Consider the following 20,940-nt stretch of genomic DNA (forward strand, 5'->3'; position numbering starts at 1 on the left):
TAATCCAATGTGTTAGCCATTGCTTGAATTGCCTTACACATATTGATGCATTTTTTTACTCACCGCATGCCTTATAAGGTTATCTTCATTTTATAGGTGAGGAAACTTAGGTTGGAGAGGTTAAGGAACTTTCCTAAGATCACACAGGAAATAAGTAGTGGAGCTAGGATCAACAGTATTCGTGACCACAGTGACATCAATCGGTTAGTTTCTTACCTGGGAAATCGTGGGGGCCTTGGAAGAGAGTAGTTCTAGTGGGGTGCTGTGGCTAGCTGCTAGACTGTGATAAATTGAGAAGTGATTGAAAGTTGAGGGAACAGAGATAGTACTTGTGAACTACTTTTTCAATTTTAATGTTGTGTTGTTATTTAGAGTTTTGTACGTTCCGGAAAAAAGGGATGAATATAGTTGGCCTGCCCTCTGCCTTTGCCGCATCTGTGCCCCTTTTCCTCCTCATGTCAAAATCAGATCAGGTTATATTCCATCATTATTTTCCTGGTTCCTCTTCTCTGACCTGGGCCTTGCTCTAGTCCACCAAGCTGTAAATCTTCAACCTGTCTTGGCATAAGAATTGTGCTGTAGTCAACTATCTTTTTTATTTTTTTAAACTCAACATTGTAACATAAGTAAATAATTTGATATTAAAAATTTGAAACTAAAAGCTATATTTTTAGGAAAGTTTGTTAAACCTGGGAGTGGTGAAGTGAATTTATCTTGATGTTTTAGAACTAGAAGACCCTCTCAGAAATCATTACTAAATTCCCTTATTTCATAGATGAGGACAGACTATGTGATCCATCCAGGTTCAAGCAGTGGGTGAAATCTTGGCCCAAGATTCAGGTCTTGAGACCAGTATGCCTTCTGTAGTGCTATTACTTTTAAAAGCAACTTTTGAAAGTGATAGTGGCTTCAGAATAGACTTGGCTTCTGCAGTCAGCTTACGTTACACCATTCACTTGAGGTATAAATAAAGCAAGAACCACAATACCCTCTTTGAGGGTATTTTGTTTGATTTCTTTTCTATTAATGAGCAGTGAGAAATGGAACTCTCCCAGTGATGTATCAAGTGATACTTACCACCTTGTCTGTACTTAATATTGAGTTGAGGGAGAGTAAAGACTCCGGATAAAACAGAAATTTTCTATAGTTTGGATATTTTGAAAAAAATATATTTTAAAGAAGGAGACTTAAATTTTATTATAGTTGCTTTCAGACTTCATGTGCCTGAGGAAATTTTACGCTCAACTTTTATAATTCAAATCTGACATCCAGATGCCATGTTTCATGTTACTTTGTCATATAATTAAATGTCTGTAGGGTAGGTAGTAATTCTGAAAAGCATTATTATTCCTGTGATCCGTTTAAGTTCATTGTTAGTTTCCAATGAAGGAACTTAATTGCAGTCTCAGAAATAATGTCATTATTTAGTAAGCACTGGGTATAAAATTGTCGATTCCATATGTGTAAGGCAAGATGATATTTGTTGATTGAATTTGGAGCAGATGGTTTTGAAGAACATGAATTTAGAGTAATTGCTCTTATCCGGAAGTGATTATTTCTGGATAGTGATGCAGAGCTTGAGGGGGAACATGTTTTAGACTGGAAAGAATGTGTTGGCATTAGGCTTGCCTGAGGCATTTTGACTTTTCTTCATTGTGTCTTGTTTTCCATTCTCAAAACTTTTGAGAGCACTGGAAAATAGAATAATTAAAACAAAATGACCCAAATTTATTGTTTTAATTAACTACACCTGTTTTTTGTCTCTCAAAGTTGTGTTTTTTAAGAACATAGATGTACTGCTTCTGTTTTTGTTTACATTTTAAAAATTAACTTTAAACTTCGTAAGAAAAGGAAACGTCATAGATTGCTTGCCCTAAGCTATATTCGCTGATGGTGTACATGTGTCCATTTGCTCCTCTAGTTAATTGTGTACTTCTGGTTTATAAAAATATGTGTATTTTTTAAAAATTTAATTTCTTGGCAAAGATTCTAGTATTGCCTGATTAGGAATGGATGATGTCCAGTCATTTAAGCTTAGCATCATAAAATTTTAAAGCTGAAAAAATAATTTAGATAAAATATATTTTATTTTTTCCATTTAATAAGTTATTGAGATAACATATGACCAAAGAGGCTAAGTTTTATGTAGTGACACCTGAGCTAGTAGCAGATCTAGGACCACAGAGAATTGGTTGCATTAATATAATAATAGCTCCAGGGATTTTTAATTTTTGCAAGCTCCGATATACATTTAACATTTAATTCATATAAATTCTGTTTCAACTTGTACATTATTTTCAAAAAGCATTTGTATAAAATAGAGTAGCTCTATATAGAGTCTAGAATCATGGAACCTTAGATTGGGAAAGAATTAGAAGGCCTATGGCAGGAGTTTCATGGATCCCTTAAATTTTTATAGCTTTTACAAATCTGTAATTTTCCATATTTTTTTTTTAAGATTTTATTTATTTATTTGACAGAGAGAGACACAGCGAGAGAGGGAACACAAGCAGGGGGAGTGGGAGAGGGAGAAGCAGGCTTCCCACTGAGCAGGGAGCCCGATTCCAGGACCCTGGGATCATGACCTGAGGCCGAAGGCAGATGCTTAAGGACTGAGCCACCCAGGCACCCCTCCATACTGTTTTTTTTTTTCCGTTTCTGACAGTGCTGCATGTTGTCTTCTCAAATATCTGTGAACAAATTAATAGAGATGGATTTAGGTTTATTTAAAACATACTGTTTTATGTTTCTAAGTGTGAATTCTTTTAAGGACAGGGGTTTTGTCTTTTATTGTTCTACAGGGCCTCATAATCTCTAAAGTTATGCTAATTCTTGTCCCTAGGCCTTTTTATATACTATTCCCTCTGCCTAGAATATTCTGCTGCCTCTGTGGCCTCAATTCTCACGTTACCAGTTTAACATCAGCTCATTTTTCAGGTCTGACTAGGTTGGACCCACATTTTAGTCTCTCTTCATTTGTGAAATAGAAGAATGTACTAAATGATTTCTCTGAAGGTTGTCTAACTCCAAACTGTCACTAATCCCACAAAACTGGGTTAGATGTCCCTGACATGTGTTTTTGTACCACTTTGTTCTTTCCATGTCATAATATTCGGCACAGTTTATAATAATTGCCATTATGTGTCTTCTCTTTTAAACAGACTATGAGAGTCTTATCTGCTTCTTGCTCTTGTGGACTCATACATGTAAGAGCTCAATACATTTGTTGAATAAATAATGTTTAGGAGGTACTCGGTGAATATTTTGAATGAGTGAATAAATGAATTAATATTGAAGAAGAGTGCCTGTGAAGGAGTAACTTGTGGTTGATGAATGTATATTTTCTCAGTGGCTAATATTTTAATAGTTGCCTTTAATATGAACTGTAGCTGAATTGGCGAGTAAGTAATGCAGGTATGGCATCGTGCTTCTCTTATCAAGAACTTTTTTAAAAAATACTTTCACATTAATTAAACATAAGGAATGCTCTTATCTCTCCTCAAGTCCTGTTTTTTTTTTCTTTCTCACTCCCAGTCCCATACCAAACATATCCATTTGTATAAACATATTCTGAAAATGAAAACTCACTGTGAGGACTGTAAATCGTATACACAATACATACTGTGCAAAGTGTAGTATATTTGCACACAAGTCAACTTATTTACTAAGCCCTCACTGATACTAAGACTAATAAAGGCTTCTGTATAGACAATTCATAGAACCTTTTTTACTATTCAGGTATGTATTCAATTTTTCCATTGTGTTGCTTTTTTAAAAAAATCATTGATTTGTAGGAATTCTTAATATAGCTTGGTTATGAGACTTTTGGATATATATATGTATATTTTAATGTCTTCTGATTTTTATTCTCTTCATATTCTCTTTGGAGGAACAGAAGTTTGGGACTATATAATATATTTATTATAATGTATATAAATATAACGAAACCAGTTTATCAGTATTTTCCCTTGTGACTAGTGATTTTTGAATTCTGTTTAAGAAATCTGTTGGGGCACCTGGGTGGCTCAGTTGGTTAAGCATCTGACTCTTGATTTTGGCTCAGGTCATGATCTTGGGGTCGTGAGATCAAGCCCTGAGTTTCACTCTGCGTGCTGGGCATGGAGCCTGCTTAAGATTCTCTCTTCCTGTGCCCCACCCTGCTCACACACTCTGTTTCTCTCAAAAAAAAAAAAAGAAAGAAAGAAAAAAGAAATCTATGTTAATTCCACTGTCATGAATATTTTATATTATCTTCTTTAATCCTAAAGATGTTTTATTGTCTTTCACATTACCATCTATAATTTATACCCTTTTTCCATGTAGGTAATCAGTTTTACCAGCACCAGTTAATGAAATGAGCATCTGTCTTTCCTTGCACTGCATGTTACCTTTGTCATAAATCAAGAGTTTGAGTTTATTCTGAATTCTCTGTTCTGTTTCTTTGACCTCTTTATCCTTGTGTGAATTACTGAAATGTCTTTAATCACTTCAGCTTTATTAAAAGCTTTAATTTCTGGAGCATAAGTACTCCGCCTTCCTTTTTTCTTCTTCATCAGGGTTGTCTCGACTGTTCTTGGCCCTTTGCATTTACTTATAACTTGAAAAATCAGCCTGGCTGCTTAGGTTTCTCTCTCCCTTTGTTCTCCCCACCCCCCTGCTCCTCTCTGTCTCTGTCTGTCTCTCTTTCTCAAATAAATAAATCTTTACAAAAAAATCAGCTTGGTAGGCTTCCCCCACCCCAAACTGGATTTCAGTTGGAATTTTTAAGTCTCTTGATCAATTTGGGGAGAATTAGAAAGTTAACATCTTTGCAATCCATGAATATGGTAGATCCCCTCACTTATTTTAGGTCTTCAATTTCTCTCAAAGTTTTTTGTGAAGAAGTCTTGCATAATGTTCATTATATTTATTCTTAGGTATTTAGGGTTTTTTGAATGCAGTAATTTTACTTTGTAGTTTTGGGGGTTTTTTGCTGTTACCTAGGAAAAGTAAATTTTTGTGTATTAACTTTGTGTCTGCCTGCCTTAATAAATTCACTTATTAGTCTTAATAGTGTATAAATAGATTCTTTGAGTTTTCTATGTATATGATTATGTTATAGCTTTACATGTATACAGTCTACTGATAATGACAGTTTTATTTCATTCTTTTTAATCTCTATGCTTATTATTTCTTTTTTTGCCTTATTGCACTGGTTAGGATTTCTAACATCGTCTTTAGTATAAGTAATAAGTTATTCTTACTCATTCTTGATCCTAGGGAGAAAGTTTCTAACATTTTACAGTTAAGAATTATATTCACTCCATGTTTTTTGTAGCTATTCTAGTAAAGAATTTCCATCTAGTTCTGGTTGGTTTTTATAATTAACTGTTGATTTTTTTATGATATTACTTATCTGTGTCTCTTGAAATAATCAATATTGTTTCTCTTCTAATAATATGGAGAATGGTGTTCATTGATTTTCACATGTGAAACCAACCTCATATTCTTGGAACATAGCCATCTTGTCATGATGTATAATCTTTTATTTACATTTTTGCTGATGTTTTGGATGGGATATTTGCACATATGTTCATGAGAGAGCTTCATTTTTAATTTTGTTTACTTATAATGTACTCTTAAGATTTGAAGAACACGGCTATGCTGGCCTTATGAGTCAGTTTGGGAATTTTTCTGGCTTTTATTTTTCTCTGGAAGAGTTTTTGTAAGCTTAGTGTTATACTCATCCTTAAATACTTCGTAACATTTTCCAATGAAGCCATTTGTGTTTGGAATTTTGTCTGTGAAAAAAGTTTTAATTACAGAATAAATTTATTTAATAACTATTGGAATATTCAGTTATGTACTTTTTTTTGTTTGTGTGTTCTGATAAGCTTTTTCTCCTAGAAATTTCTTCATTTCATGTAAATTTTCAAATTATTTGCTACAAGGTTATTCCTAGTATTCTGTTACTGGCTTTTCAATATCTGTAGGTTCTGTAGTGATGTCTTATTTTTCATTCTTGATATTGGTAATGTGTCTTTTCTCACACTGGTGAGACCATGCCCTGATTCATCTGGCCATAGGTTTATATGTTTTATTAGCCTTTTCAGGGAATAAAACTTTGGCTTTAATTTTTTTTAATTATATATTTGTTTTCTATTTCATTAACTTCATTATTTCCCTCCTACTGTTTTTCTTTTTTGGTGTATTTTATTTTTCATTTTATAAGATGAGCATCTCATTGACTGTCAGCCTTTTTTCTTTCCTAATATGTGCATTATGCCCATCACTGTTTTTTTAGTACAGCTTTAACAACATCCCACAAATTTTCATGTTATATTTTCATTATTATTTAGTTTTTAAAAATTATAATGTTTATTTGATTTTTTTTCTTTGACCCATGAGTAATTTGGTAATATATTAACTAATTTCCAAATATTTAATGTATTTTTTGGTATCTTTTTGTTACTGATTTTTAATATTAATTCTTACTGTGGTCAGAGAACATACACTTTTTGATTTCACTATTTGATTTCACTACTTAAAATATACAGAGAGTTGCTTTTTTTTTTTTTTTTTAAAGATTTTATTTATTTATTTGACAGAGAGAGAGACAGCGAGAGCAGGAACACAAGCAGGGGGAGTGGGAGAGGGAGAAGCAGGCTTCCCGCTGAGCAGGGAGCCCGATGCGGGACTCGATCCCAGGACCCTGGGATCATGACCTGAGCCGAAGGCAGACGCCCAACGACTGAGCCACCCAGGCGCCCCTAGAGAGTTGCTTTGTGTCTCAGCATATGTCAGTTTTGGTACACCTTCCAGGTACTCTTGAAAGCATGGATATTTTACTATTTTAGATTTTTTTTTTTCTATATATGCCTATTAGGGTAAGTGGGATAATTTTATTTTTATATCTTCTATAAATATGTATATTTATATATCTATAAATGTATATGAGGGAAATATGTTAAAATTTGTAAGTTGAGTTGCACATTTGTCCATTTCTCCTTTCAGTTCTACTTAATTTTGCTTTTTATATCATGAGACTTTTGTTACTAGGTATGTATTAATTTAGAATTTTATATAGTCTTGTTGGATTGACCCTTTTATTATCCTGAAATGTTTAGTAATACCTCTTGCTTAAAGTCTGTTTGTTAGTCAATATAGGAGCACTCTTTTATTTTCGTTTATGTTTGCATGGTATTTCTTTCTCTATTTTTTTTTTTTTTAAGATTTTACTTATTTATTTGAGAGAGAGTGAGTGCACGAGCAGGGGTGAGAGGCAGAGGGAGAGAGAAAAGCAGAGTCCCCATGCTCAGGGAGCCTGATGTAGGCCTTGATCCCAGGACCCTCGGACCATAACCTGAACCAAAGGCAGATGCTTAACCGACTGAGGCACCCAGGCACCATCCCTCTCTATTCTTTTACTTTCAATCTTTCCATCTTTGTATTTTTAGAATACATCTTTTATAAACGGCACAAATTTGGGTTTTATTTATTTGGGGGAGGGGTTATTTTTTTAATCCATCTGTGCTGTCAGTCTTAATTCATGTATATAATACATTTAAATTTGGATTATATCTTAAATATTTAGATTTAATCTGCCTTCTTTCTATTTATCCCACCTTTTCTGTTTCCCCCCCTCTGTTTTCTTGCCTTCTCTTGGAATAGGCAAGTATTTTTATTATTTTATCTTCCTCCTGTTATCTTTTTCATTATACATTTTAATTTGTTTTTAGTGGTTATCCTACATATTGTATTATGTCTCCTTGACTTATTAGAGATTAATGCAAAAACAGTACAAACACTTTGGGAATACTTTGATTCTCTTTACCCCCCAAATGTTGTTTTATACAATTCTTATTCATTTGTATTTGTCTACATATTTGGGGTCTCTATGACCATGCCTAAGTTTGATGCTTCACCAGGAGGAGTCACAGGACTTAGCATATAGTTATACTGACTACTGTGATTTATTACAGTGCAAAGGATACAAGGAAGAGTCAACAAAGGGAGAAGGCACATGGGGCAAAGTGTGGAAGAAACTTGGTACAAACTTCTAAGAGTTCTCTCCTAGTGGAGACACATAGGACATGTTTAATTCCTCCAGCAATGAGTTGAGTCAGCATGTATGAAATGTTGTCTACGGGGATAATTCATTGGAGACCCAATGCCTAGGGAGTCACACAATGAACCAATTTTCCCGTTATTCAGTTACCAACTACTAAATACTCTATGCTTTCTTCACTGATTTGTGATAGATTATCAGAGCTTTATCGTATATTAAATTTATATATGTATGGATCTGTCTCTGAACCCTGTGTCCCGTTGTGGTCTCTTTGGTTTTATAACTTTTACATGCTATTTTTAATACTACTAATTGTAGTATATCTTAATATCTGGTAAGATAAATTCTACTTATTTACTTGCATTATTGTTGACTTAGTTATATATAGGCCTTTATTCTTCAATCCTATTTTTAGAGAAAGTTTATTCTGATTTACTAAAAATATACAATTGGCATTTTGATTGGGATTGCATTTAAAATAAGTAGATTGTTTTGAATATAATGGATATTTTTATGGTATTGTTTTCCCATTCAAGGACCTGGAATGTCACTCTTTTATTCATATCTTACTCTTTATTAAAATTTCTCCATAGAGGTCTTATATGTTTTTTTGTTAGGTTAATTTCTAGCTAATATATCATTTTTGTGATTATTGCAAATGGTGTCTTTTTTTTTTTTAATTGTTTTTTAAATTTGCTCTTCTTGGTGTAGAGAAGTTTTATATTGATAATTTTTTTGTCAGTCTTCAGCCTTGTTTAACTCTCTTATTTTTTTTATTTTTTATTTTTTTAAAGATTTTATTTATTTATTTGACAGAGAGAGAGTTAGCGAGAGCAGGAACACAAGCGGGGGAGTGGGAGAGGGAGAAGCAGGATTCCCGCCGAGCAGGGAGCCTGATGCGGGGCTCGATCCCAGGACCCTGGGATCATGACCTGAGCCGAAGGCAGACGCTTAACGACTGAGCCACCCAGGCGCCCCTAACTCTCTTATTAATTCTACTAGTTTTCTTCTGATCTTTTTGGCTTTTCTGGTTAGATGATTGTCATATGCAAGTAATGGAAGTTTTGTCTCTTTCTATTCTTTTACCTTTCTCTCACTTTTATTTTTTTTATATTCTTAGTAGCCAGGACCTCCACGATGAAATTATCCAGTAATAATAATAGTGGCATCTTTGTCTTGTTGCCAATTTTAGAGAATGCATATAAGGTCTTTTCATTAAGTGTAATGTTTGTTAAAGATTTCTGGAATATAATCTTAATCAAATACACTTTGCTAAGAGCCTTTTAAATTATTTTTATCATTACAAATAGATGTTGAATCTTACCAAATATTTTTTTTCTAGATCAGTAAAAATAATTACTCTCAATTCAGTCAGTGTGGTGAGTTTATAGTTTTTCTGAACTGGCCTTTTATTTCAGAGATAAACTCTTTGATTGTGAATATATGGATTTTTTAGTACACTGTTAGATTTAGTTAACTAGTATCTTCTTTAGAACTTTTGCCCTATGCCCATAAGGGAGAAACATTTTTTTCTTGTTCATATTTGGATTTGGGGAGTCAAGTTACATTATCCTCCTAAAATGTTTGAGTGATTTTGCTCTCACTTATTAAAAACGTCAGTCAATATAATAATCAGGAGAGAGAAAAAGGATAATTCTAAAAAAATCTCATGGGATTGTTATTTCTGTCATGATCCAATTAGGAGATAGAACCTATACCAGTTACTTTTACAGAGGAAATTTCATATAAAGAATTGCTAACCAATTATAAAATTGTTAACTAGGTAATTGAAAGGAAGGTAGCAGCTACAGGAAGGAGCTGTCACTCCTAAGGCTGGGAAAACAAAGGGAAAAGTTGAAATTATTAAAACCTAGGAGATGAGCTGTAACTCAGATGCCTGAAGAGCACCAGCCTGATACTCTGAAGGCTAACTCAGTGTTCTGAGAAGGTAGCACTGCTAGGTTTGTGCTGGTGTCCCTTAAGGGTTGGTAGAATGATGGTCACGGGAATAGCAAACAGATGGGAAGTCTGTGGGACATAAAGTCCCTTCTTCCCTCTTCAGCTTTGCTCTAGCATTGGCAAAGTCTACCATGGAGCAAAAAAGTAGCTCGCAGTCTCAGCCTCAGAGCTGGGTATGGAAGCATGATTTTCAGGCTAAAAGTCAGTAATTTAATAAGTGGTACAATTGAAAACTAAATCAGATAATATTTAAATAATCTCTGTGAGCTACAAAAGACATCATACAGCAAATTAGATATTAAGAATAGAATGTTAGTAAAAATTCTGTTTTAAATATTCTCTAAGATGAAATCAGAATAAATATATTTTATTAGGAAATAAGGGTTAAAAATAACTGCTTTCAGCTTGAGTTATTTGGAAAAGATCAATAGAATAAACCCAAGAGGAGGGAAATTAAAAATATAAGGTTAGATTTAATGGAATACAGAGCAAAACAACAAAGTTAAAAAAATTAATTCTTTGAAAAGATTTTTAAGATTATGAAGTCAGACCAAGGTCCATTCAAGAGACAGGAGTATACTATTGGTATTTTTGGTGAGAGAGAAAAGAAGATACAAATGAAGGGATGCCTGGGTGGCTCAGTTGGTTAAGTGTCTGCCTTCAGCTCAGGTCATGATCCCAGGGTCCTGGGATCGAGTGCCACATCGGGTTCCTTGCTCACCAGGGGGCCTGCTTCTCCCTCTGCCTGCCGCTCCCCCTGTTTGTGCACTCTCTCTCTCTGTCTCTCTGTCTCTCTGACAAATAAATAAATAAAATCTTTAAAAAAATATTAAAAAAAGATACAAATGAAATACAGAGAGCAGAATTAACTACGGACAAAAATAGAGGTTTAAAAAACAAACAAATGTTCCTCCTAGATGTTAAAAACCCTCTCTGCAGAAAAATAATGTGGGATATCTATCTCATTGACTTTTCCTATTAATTTCTTGGCAGCTTCATGATTGACTTTACTTTGATTCACTCTACTCTTCTAATGTAAATACATGCATTAACATTTCCAGTATAATTACTAAAATAATAGAAAAAGAGTATAACTTCAAAACTAGTATAGGAGGCAAATGGAATGTAAAAAGAACAAAACATAAATCAGTCTGAAAGAACCCAAGGAAAGGAGAAGGTAAGGATTATATTATAGTTATGTTAATATTAGACCAAATAATTTTAAGGCAAAAAGTATCCCTGCAGATAAAGATGAGTACTGCATATTGATAAAATGTTCAGTTCATTGGGAAGGCGTAACTATTTTAAAGGTAGCTGTGAAATTTATAAAGCAAAACTTTCTGTAACTACAAGGAGAAATGAACAAAACAGCCATTTTAGTGAGAGAATTTTAATGCATTTCTGTCAGTGGTTGAGGATAGGGAAGATTTGAACAACAAAATCAACAAACTTGACCTAAGGGATACATGTTTAGAACAATGAAACCAAAAACATATATATTGAAGCACACAAAGAACATTTATGAATTTACAATTCAAAAAATTTCTTAATACAAACCTTATTCTCTGACCAAAATTCATTTAAGTTAAAAATCAATAAATTAGAAGATCTTATTGTTTGGAAATTAGAAAACTCTAAATAACTCATTGATTGAATTATAATATGCAAATTAAAAGCTGTTTAGTATTGAACAATGGAGATATATCAAAATTTGTGGTATATAGCTAAAGCAGTGCTTACAGGGGAATTTATAACCTGAAATTCTTAAATTAGAAATGAGGAAAGGTTGAAAAATAACAATCCGGGCATTGTAATTAAAAAATAATAGGCTCCCCCATGAGAGACGATGGACTCTGAAAAACAAACTGAGGGTTCTAGAGGGGAGGGGGGTGGGAGGATGGGTTAGCCTGGTGATGGGTATTGAGGAGGGCACATTCTGCATGGAGCACTGGGTGTTATGCACAAACAATGAATTATGGAACACTACATCTAAAACTAATGATGTAATGTATGGGGATTAACATAAGAATAAAAAAGAAAAAATAATAGGCTCCAGGGGCACCTGGGTGGCTCAGATGGTTAAGCGTCTGCCTTCGCCCGGGTCATGATCCCAGGGTCCTGGATCGAGGCCCGCATAGGGCTCCCTGCTCAGCGGGGAGCCTGCTTTTCCTTCTCCCTCTGTGGCTCCCCCTGTTTGTGCTTTCTTGCTCTGGCAAATAAATAAGTTAAAAAATCTTTAAAAAAAGAATAATAGGCTCTAGAAAACAAATATTTAATACAGATTGGGCAGAAATGAACAGAAAAGGAAGACAATTACAAGAAAGAAGTAGAGTGTTTTGTGTACTCTTTCATACTAACTGCATGCTCCCTTCCTTGCTACCTCTACATGGTCATAGTGGGCTCTGGGGTTATCTCAGCCTCTGCTCAGCATCTCTTGTTGATCTTATTACTTCATTAGAAACTCATCTTGAGCAGATTCTTTACCTCTATTTAAAGAATAGTTCTTGGTTTTATTGGGGATGGGAGGCAAAAACTTGCTAGCCTTTCTCTAGGTCCCAACTGCTTGCAGTCCTTAAATTACCCAAATCATCTCTCAGGGCGCCACTGCTCTTGTATTTGTTTCTTCTTACATTATCGCTGGCTCTTCTATGTTGCTTTTTTTTTTTTTTCTATGTATTTTGTTTCTTTACAGTGCTTGTTAGGAGGCATCCTTAGATATCTAGTGATCTTCGGGTGTTTTCTCATATTTGAGAGTGGAGTTCCTAAAAATTGATTAGGTGCTCTGAATTGCTGGGGCTTGTGAGCTTGTGGTCTTCCGTGTAGTAAGTTCTGCATGGGCCCTTTCCTTGGGTGAACGAACCCGTCAGTATCCTTAGTCTTTCCTCTTGGGCTGGTACCTTTGTAGAAGGATCTTTTACCTACATATGTGGCAGGTGTATCCTGATAGTAAACTCTGGGAGCAGTGGGGAAGAGCAGAGTGGAGAAGGAGGGAGGGGAGTCTCACTAATTTCTCTATTCAATATGATTCCCTTGTCTCTGGCTGTACTTTGGGTCCCCTCAATTCAGAAATGGTTTGTGTTACTTACTGAGAGAAGACATCTTTAGAGGTAGGGTACAGGAGAAGATACTTGACTCCATGCAATTAGGGTGGGGATCTTGATGATCTAACTGCTTCCTAATAGACTTCTCTCCTAACCTTCCATTTTTCTATTTCTAAGCCTGATTTTTCTCTCTTTTTTTTTTTATTCCAGAAGTGATTTATGCTGTCCAACTTTGAGCTTTTTTGATTATACGTGGGTAGGGTGAATAGGAGGGGCATCTATTGGCATAAATCTGGTTCCTCTCAGATTTTTCTCACTGTATGTTAGTGTGTCAGCTTTCCTGGGTCAGTTATATTCAGTTACGACTTGTTCATTTGCTGTTCAGTTTCCAAAATTTTTGTTGCTATTATATTGTTTTCTCTCCTGTTTGCCCTTCCAGGTTTATGTTTCTTTAAAAAAATCCCCTTATACTCATTGTAGTGGGGTTTTAGGAGGGAGCAAAAGTAAGTGCTTGGATTTAATCTACTGTCTTTACTAGCTTGAATGACTTTACTTCAAACCTTTATTTTTCAACTCTTGATTGATATGCTCAGTAGTGGCTCACTTTCGTCTTTTAATTTTAAATTTATTTGAGAAATAGTAGGTAAATATATGTTATCTATCATTTGGATGTGTTCATAACAGAATCAGTCTTTCTGTTTTACTGTTTTTTTTTTATAAAGATTTATTTATTTATTTATTTATTTGAGAGAGAGAGAATGAGAGAGAGCGAGTACATGAGAGGGGGGAGGGTCAGAGGGAGAAGCAGACTCCCTGCCGAGCAGGGAGCCTGATGCGGGACTCGATCCAGGGACTCCAGGATCATGACCTGAGCCGAAGGCAGTCACTTAACCAACTGAGCCACCCAGGCGTCCTGTTTTACTGTTTCTTAACTTTTGAAAACTCCTGTCTTTATTTTTTTGCCTTTCCTGTCTTTGGGAGTTACTTGTTTTTTTCTTGCTATCTTCATAGATGTGGAAATTTTTGCCCAGCTCTAAATTCTGTAGTTTGCATTTGAAATCACAGATGTTTTGCTATTTCATAAATATACACTTATAATATTGTATATGCTTTTCAAAACAATATATTGTCTTTTTTTCCAAACCCCTTCCTCACATTGAAAATAATTGATAGTTTCCTGGGAAAGATTACTATAGATCGATTTTCTCAATATTGTTGAGATATTCACTTTTTTTTCTTACTAGCAAATATACCTAGCCTTCTGTTTTGGGAGTTTGTGTCTGCTTTCCTTGTATCAATGCTTCTGTTTCTCTATAAAAGTTCAAATAAATGAAAGCAAGTAAAATGATAGTTATGGTATCATTTTATCTTTGTAAAAAAATTCACGGAGGCATAGCATCCATGTTTTAGACGAAAGACCGTTAACATTATGGAGCTAGCTCCTGTCCTAGGACAAGTTTGGATATTTAGGCTGAATTTCTAAGGGGTCTCTGAGACGAGAATTCTTCTAAGTGGACCTTCATCATTCACTGGAACACAAAAGTCTCACTTTATTAAAGACGCCAAGGCAAAGAGCACATAGCTAGGGACTTTGCTGCCTAGAGGTCTTTGTCACAGATCAAAGGGCTCTAAATCTGGCAACTTAGCTGTGAAGGAAGGGGAATTAGGACATTTAGTTCTGTCAGGGTTTAAAATGCAAGCAAATAGCAAAAACAAATAATTTGCATCTGTCACTTTCCAGGTCAGCATGATCTCTTTTAAGTTATTCTTGATTTCTCTAAATTTGACTTGGTTGAACATCTTTTTGGCTCCTGCAGTATTTTACTATTCTGATTCCACTCCTCCATCTCTTTGTATTCTGTCTTTTTTTAAAACCATCATTTCTTCTTATGCTTTTCAAATGATAGGCTTTCTTAATATTGAGACTTTAGCTCTCATTCTTTCATCCCTGGTCTCTTTCCAGCCTCATTTTATAGGTCTCTGCTATTCCTGTAATACCAGATCTCATGTGTATGCACACAACTCTAAAGTCGGATTCTTTCTTGAGTTCCAAAACCAGTTTCCAACTGCTGAATATTTCCTTTAAGATGTTCTGCCAATACCTTACAAAATTTATAACTCTGGGTTGAATTTGTGAATAAAAAGGGCAGAGGCAAGAGGTGTGTTATTCTCTAGGTTATTTAGATAACTCTTTAATGGTCTTTTTTGCGGATGTTGTTTTGTAAGTATTATTTCATGTTTATAAAGTATCTGTCTTTTCATATTTCATATCAGTTTGTCATATTTTTACCACCCAAACTAAGCATTTGGAGTTTTGCCTTCATCTCCCATATTCGTTAGGCACCTCCCCCCACCTCCATATATACACACACAAGCACACACAGTTTTAAATGCTATAATATGTGTGAAGTTTGGGTTCATTATTCATTTTTTGGTAACGATTTAGTCTGTATTTATGGGGCAGAAGATAAATCTTGTATTATTTTTCTCTTTACAGGTCTTTATGCCTTAAGGAGAGTCCTGAAGAAACAACCTAATCTCTCTGATAGCAAGCTGGCTGTATTGGTGAAGATTACTCTAAATGATTTCTTACAGGGGATGAATGACATCAGGCCCAGTGCCATGAGGGAAGTAGCAATTGATGTACCAAATGTAAGTCATTTGTACTCCCATGCTAGCTACACTGTTGGGATTGAACTCTGAAAGAAACTGAGACTCCAGGGAAAGAACCTACCTAGACTAAACTTTAAAAAAACTTTTTTTTTAAATTAAAATTTTTATGGATGTAATTAGAGCTTCAGTGCAGTTGTAAGAAATACTTTAGGGAGATCCTGTGTATTCTTCACTTACTTTCCCCCCAGTGGTAACATCTTATAAACAATACTATAGGATCACAAGCAGTATATTCATATTGATATAACCACTGATCTTATTCAGATTTCCATGGTGTTACTTGTACTGTGTGTGTGTGTGTGTGTGTGTGTGTGTGTTTAGTTCTGTGCAGTTTTATTACTTATAAAGGTTTGTGTGTCCATCACCAGAATCAAGATACTGAATAGTTCCATCACCATGATGATCCCTTGCTTTGCCCCTTCATAACTATACTTAGCTTGTTCCTGCACGCATTTCTAAAATTCTGTCATTTTATTTATTTATTTATTTTTAAAGATTTTATTTTATATATTTATTTGACAGAGACACAGCGAGAGAGGGAACACAAGCAGGGGGAGTGGGAGAGGGAGAAGCAGGCTTCCCGCGGAGCAGGGAGCCCAATGCGGGGCTCGATCCCAGGACCCTGGGATCATGACCTGAGCTGAAGGCAGACGGTTAACGACTGAGCCACCCAGGCGCCTCATAAAATTCTGTCATTTTAGAAGTGCTATAAAATGGAATTGTATAGTAGCAACCATTTGGTATTAGTTTTTCCCCATTTAGCATAATTCCCAGGAGATTCATCCAAGTTGCTATGTGCAACAGTAGTTTGTTCCTTTCTATTGCTGAGTAGTATGCCATGGTATGGCTGTACCATAGTTTGTTTAACCATTCATCTGTTGAAGGACATCTGGTCTGTTTCTAGTTGGGGACGATTGTGAATAAACCTGCTATAAACATTCATGTCCAGGTATTGTGTAAATGTAAATTTTTATTTCTCTGGAATAAATGCACAAGAGTGCAACTCCTGGGTTCTATGCTAACTGTATATTTACTCTTAAAAGAAAATGTCTACTAGGCTCATTTTAGAAAAAAAAAATCTTCTAGTTATGATGCCTCTACTATTGATGCCTGGTGTTTCCTCAGGTTCCTTTACATTTTCTTCATCACTGACATGCTTTGCAGAGTTCACACACAGTCACATCACCACAAGGGCAACAGAAGCTACCTTTTATGGGTGAATCATCTGCTAAGTTATCACCCAAGTGGGCCTAACATTCTGGAAAAAAATGGCCTTATAATTCTCTTTGAATATATTAATATTTCTGGAAAATGAACATTGAAAGAAAGCATTGACGGCATGTCCTACATTATATTGGGATAGGGAATGGACTGTTAAATTTGGCTTGATCATTAGGATGTTTATATCTTAGTGTAACTTGAGGGAAGTTTACAGATTGCTCTCTGACAGTTTTAGGAGAGCTCTGATGGAAGAATGGAATTTTGTGACTATTCTTTCCCTTTGCTGCAGTCATATCACTCCATTAGTTTTTCTTTTTTGAGTTAGTCTTATTGCTTCCGAGATACTCCCTAGCTCTAACATTACAGTTATTTGAAAACTTAGAGCCTTTTTAGAGAGCCAGGCATAGTTTTGTGCCCTTTGCCCCATTGTATATATATTAATAGTTCTCTTGGTCATTAACTAATGTTTTTTAATTGCTGTAAGCTAAAACAAACAAACAAAATAAACCCCCAAAAACTTAAAGAGACTAAAAGGGTATTAAGTCAGTGGAATAGACTGTGTGGAATGATATAGTGGGGCGAAATCAGTGGATTTGTTTTCACTTTTTTTGTTATTTTGTTTTGCTTTTTTTGTTTTTACTTGTAAGGATGTTCTTGGAAAATGTGTTTTGTAGCCAAATAAGTCCGGGAAATACTGGTTTAAATAAAATCAGTTGTATATCTTTGCTGCAGAGCTTTTCAGTGTCAAAAGAGAGCTATTACGGAAACTTATTTGGCCCTGGACCGTGTGGAGCAGATACCTTCTGCGTTTTACAGTGTGGTAGATTGCAAAAACAATGACGGCAGATTCTTCCCCTCACTGTATGTTGGCCCTTTTTGCACAGCAACTTTGTAGCTCCTACCATAAAAGAGATGAAGTCAAGCTTTCCATCCTTTGAATTTGTACTTGGCCATGTAACTTGCTTTGGCTAATAGAATATTAGCAATCATGATGCAATCAGGCTTGAAAGCACTGGGGCTTGCCTTTCCTTGCTGCTCTTTGAAACCCAGAATTAGTTATGCTGAGAAAACTGTGCTAGTGTCTTGGAAGATGAGAGACCATGTGGAGCAGAAGTGAGCCCTCTTAGCAGAGATCCCCTCCTTGCAGCCACTCTGCCAATTGTCACGCATGTGACGGACACTGTGCTTAACTGTCTCACCCCAGGCCAGAAGTTTACCCAGACCAGAAGAGCCACCCAGTTAACTCTTAGAATTGTCAGAAATGACGAATGTCTGTGGTTTTGAACCACTAAGTTTTATGGTAGTTAGCAAAAGCTTACATGGCAAAGACTCTTCTTGTTAACTTCCTACAGAACACAATTGTTTTGTAAATTAAGGTGGGAAACAGTGCCCTAGAGACAGGAACATCCCCAAGGACTAGCTTCTAGTTTAGGCAGCTTTATGTGATTTTAAATTCTTTTTGAAACTTTTTCAAATTCACTAATGAATTTACAGCTTAACTTTGGGGTTTTACCAAAGCTGTGTAACACAATGTGCTAATTTAGTATGAATAATTTGACAACTGGAATTATGTAATAATGAACGATTGATGTTGGATTAGTAGAAGTTTTCCATTTCTTTGGAATTTATGGTCTAAAGTTTGGGCACATTGGTATGAATACTTTTACTTGTAGTATTTACCTGTATTTTATTGGCTACTGTCGCATCAAATAATGGGTCAAGTAGAAGTCATCAAATGCCACATGTGAAAATTTTGGGTGATATGGTTATAAACCAACTGCACCATCCAAAAACACTTTAGTGTTTAAAAAAGTTTAGGAACTAAAGAAACACAGTAAGTTTTTTAAACTTAAAATTACTGCTAATGGAGAATGTGTTTAAGCAGTGGCTGTCCACTCTTGGAATTGCTGAACTGATTTATTCATCACAGGAACTGGTACTACAACTGCATTTTTAATTGCTCTAATGAAAGATTTTTTTTTTTCCTTTATTTTCTTTTGATACAGTATTTACAATCCATGGACTTGTGCCATTTTCCATTTGGCACTTTATTACTTGGCCTAAGGCCATGGTGTACTGTGATGTTACTCATGAGCTCCGGAGTGATTAGCCCTGGTCAAAATACTTTTTTACATTGCTTTTTATGTTCACTTCAGATTATAAAAATTTTCCTGAGAAGTCAACATTTCTATAATTGGATTCCTAAATACTCTTCTGCTGTCAGGGTATTACATCGACAAAAATACCTCCAAATTATTTCTGCAGAAGGTTTACTACTTAACTTTGCTATAGAAAACCTGTTTCAAGTAGGTAGTTAATTGTGAACATTTTTTAATAGTAAATTAAGCATTCAACATCTTTTGAGAAAAAATTTCAGTGTGTGAAATTAAAACTTGTAAATCACAGTTGCCTAGTTATATTTAAGTTTAAAAGAAATGTCTTAAGATGGGAATATTGCCAATTATAATATAATGCATTATTAATTTCAGGAGACCACAAGTGTTAGCCACTTACTTAAATTTAATGTTTCCTTTTTGTGCACTTTGTGAATTGGTGATTATACCAATTGGTGTATTAAAAGTCAAATATATTTTACAGTTGATTGGTAATTAAAATCAAATGTATTTCTTTACCACAGGAATCCTCAGAATCTTTGACTTTGAAAATTTTGAAATTTCAATTTTTCACCCAGAAATAACAACTGTTAACATTTTATTGTAGTTCCAATAGATTTTTAAAATTTTGATAGGTTGTTTTTCTGTGCATATAGTTAATCTTAGGATACATAGGGTTTTATATTTTGCTTTATTCATTTAAAATTATATGGTAAACATTTTACTTTAAAATTTCTCAGCAAACATCTTTTTAATGACTATAATAGACTGTTATGTGGATGAACTGTAATTGTTTTATCCTTCTCAAATATCTGGGGTTTTTTTTTTGTTTTTCTCTAAAATGATTATACACACATTTATATCCAAATCTTTGCATTTATGATTCCTAGAAGTGGAATTACCACACTAAAATATGTGGTTTTAAGACTTGGGACAAATGTTATTAAGCTCTCCCCCCCCATAAAGATTGTTTTAATTTATAATTATGTGATAAAAATTTAAAATTACAAGGAGCTTAAGTAAAATCTCATTTTATTTTTACTTTAGTCCTTTTCTCTTTTATTTGCCACTAGAGTTTATTTTCTTGACTGAAAAGATCTTTTTCATTATGAGGAATAATACTGGATAATCTTTTAAAAAAGATTTAAAAAAAAGAAAATGAACTGTCAATTGTATATGTTCTCCTTCCTATAAAAATGTTAAATTTTTAAATAATGGGGTGTAAACTGGATGATTTTTTTTATGGGATTTTAAGTTCCATGAGAGCATAAGTTCTTACCTTTTATTTTTATCCTTTTATTTTTATCCTAGCACATAATAGATGTCCAATCAATATTTGTTCAATGGACAAGTGAAAATCTATAATTTTCACAAAAAAAACCAGATAGTTAATTTCACATATATTTAAATATTGCATCATTCTTCTATACTAAAGTATAATATAGTCTATTATTGCCTTCATGTAACATTCTTCCGATTCTTCATATTTTATAAAGCAAGTTTTTTTTTTTTTTAAGATTTTATTTATTTATTTGAGAGAGAGAGACAGAGACAGAGAGAGAGAGAACACAAGCGGGGTGAGGGGCAGGAGGAGAAGCAGACTCCCTGCTGAGCAGGGAGCCTGACGTGGGGGCTCCATCCCAGGACCCTGGGATCACGACCTGAGCTGGAAGGCAGACGCTTAACCGACTGAGCCACCCAGGCGCCCAAGCAAGCTGTTTCTTTAGTGAATTTTAACCTTAGTGAGTTTTAACTTAACTGTTCAGTGAATTTAACAATTTTGAATAAAGATACATGTAATAGTGCCAAGCTGCCTATCCTGGAAGGATACAAAGTAGTCCTTTATATTTTCTGCCAAAACGTGTCGCTTTCTTGTATTGAAAAT

At 34.7% G+C, this 20,940-nt stretch overlaps 1 protein-coding gene across 3 annotated transcripts in view; it reads left to right on the forward strand.

Moving 5' to 3' along the window:
* The window catches only part of AFG2A (AAA ATPase AFG2A), a 335,659-nt gene that overhangs the window by 27,305 nt on the left and 287,414 nt on the right, over positions 1 to 20,940 (forward strand). For 2 of the 3 annotated variants that reach the window (XM_078069202.1, XM_078069203.1), the window contains exons 10-11: positions 3,162 to 3,206; positions 15,545 to 15,699. In XM_078069202.1, coding sequence (XP_077925328.1) covers positions 3,162 to 3,206; positions 15,545 to 15,699 — 200 coding nt within the window. The remainder of the gene's footprint in view (positions 1 to 3,161; positions 3,207 to 15,544; positions 15,700 to 20,940) is intronic. The other variant, XM_036069413.2, reaches the window with a different exon arrangement.

Source organism: Halichoerus grypus, chromosome 3, assembly GCF_964656455.1.
Source record: "Halichoerus grypus chromosome 3, mHalGry1.hap1.1, whole genome shotgun sequence".
Taxonomy (NCBI): domain Eukaryota; kingdom Metazoa; phylum Chordata; class Mammalia; order Carnivora; family Phocidae; genus Halichoerus; species Halichoerus grypus.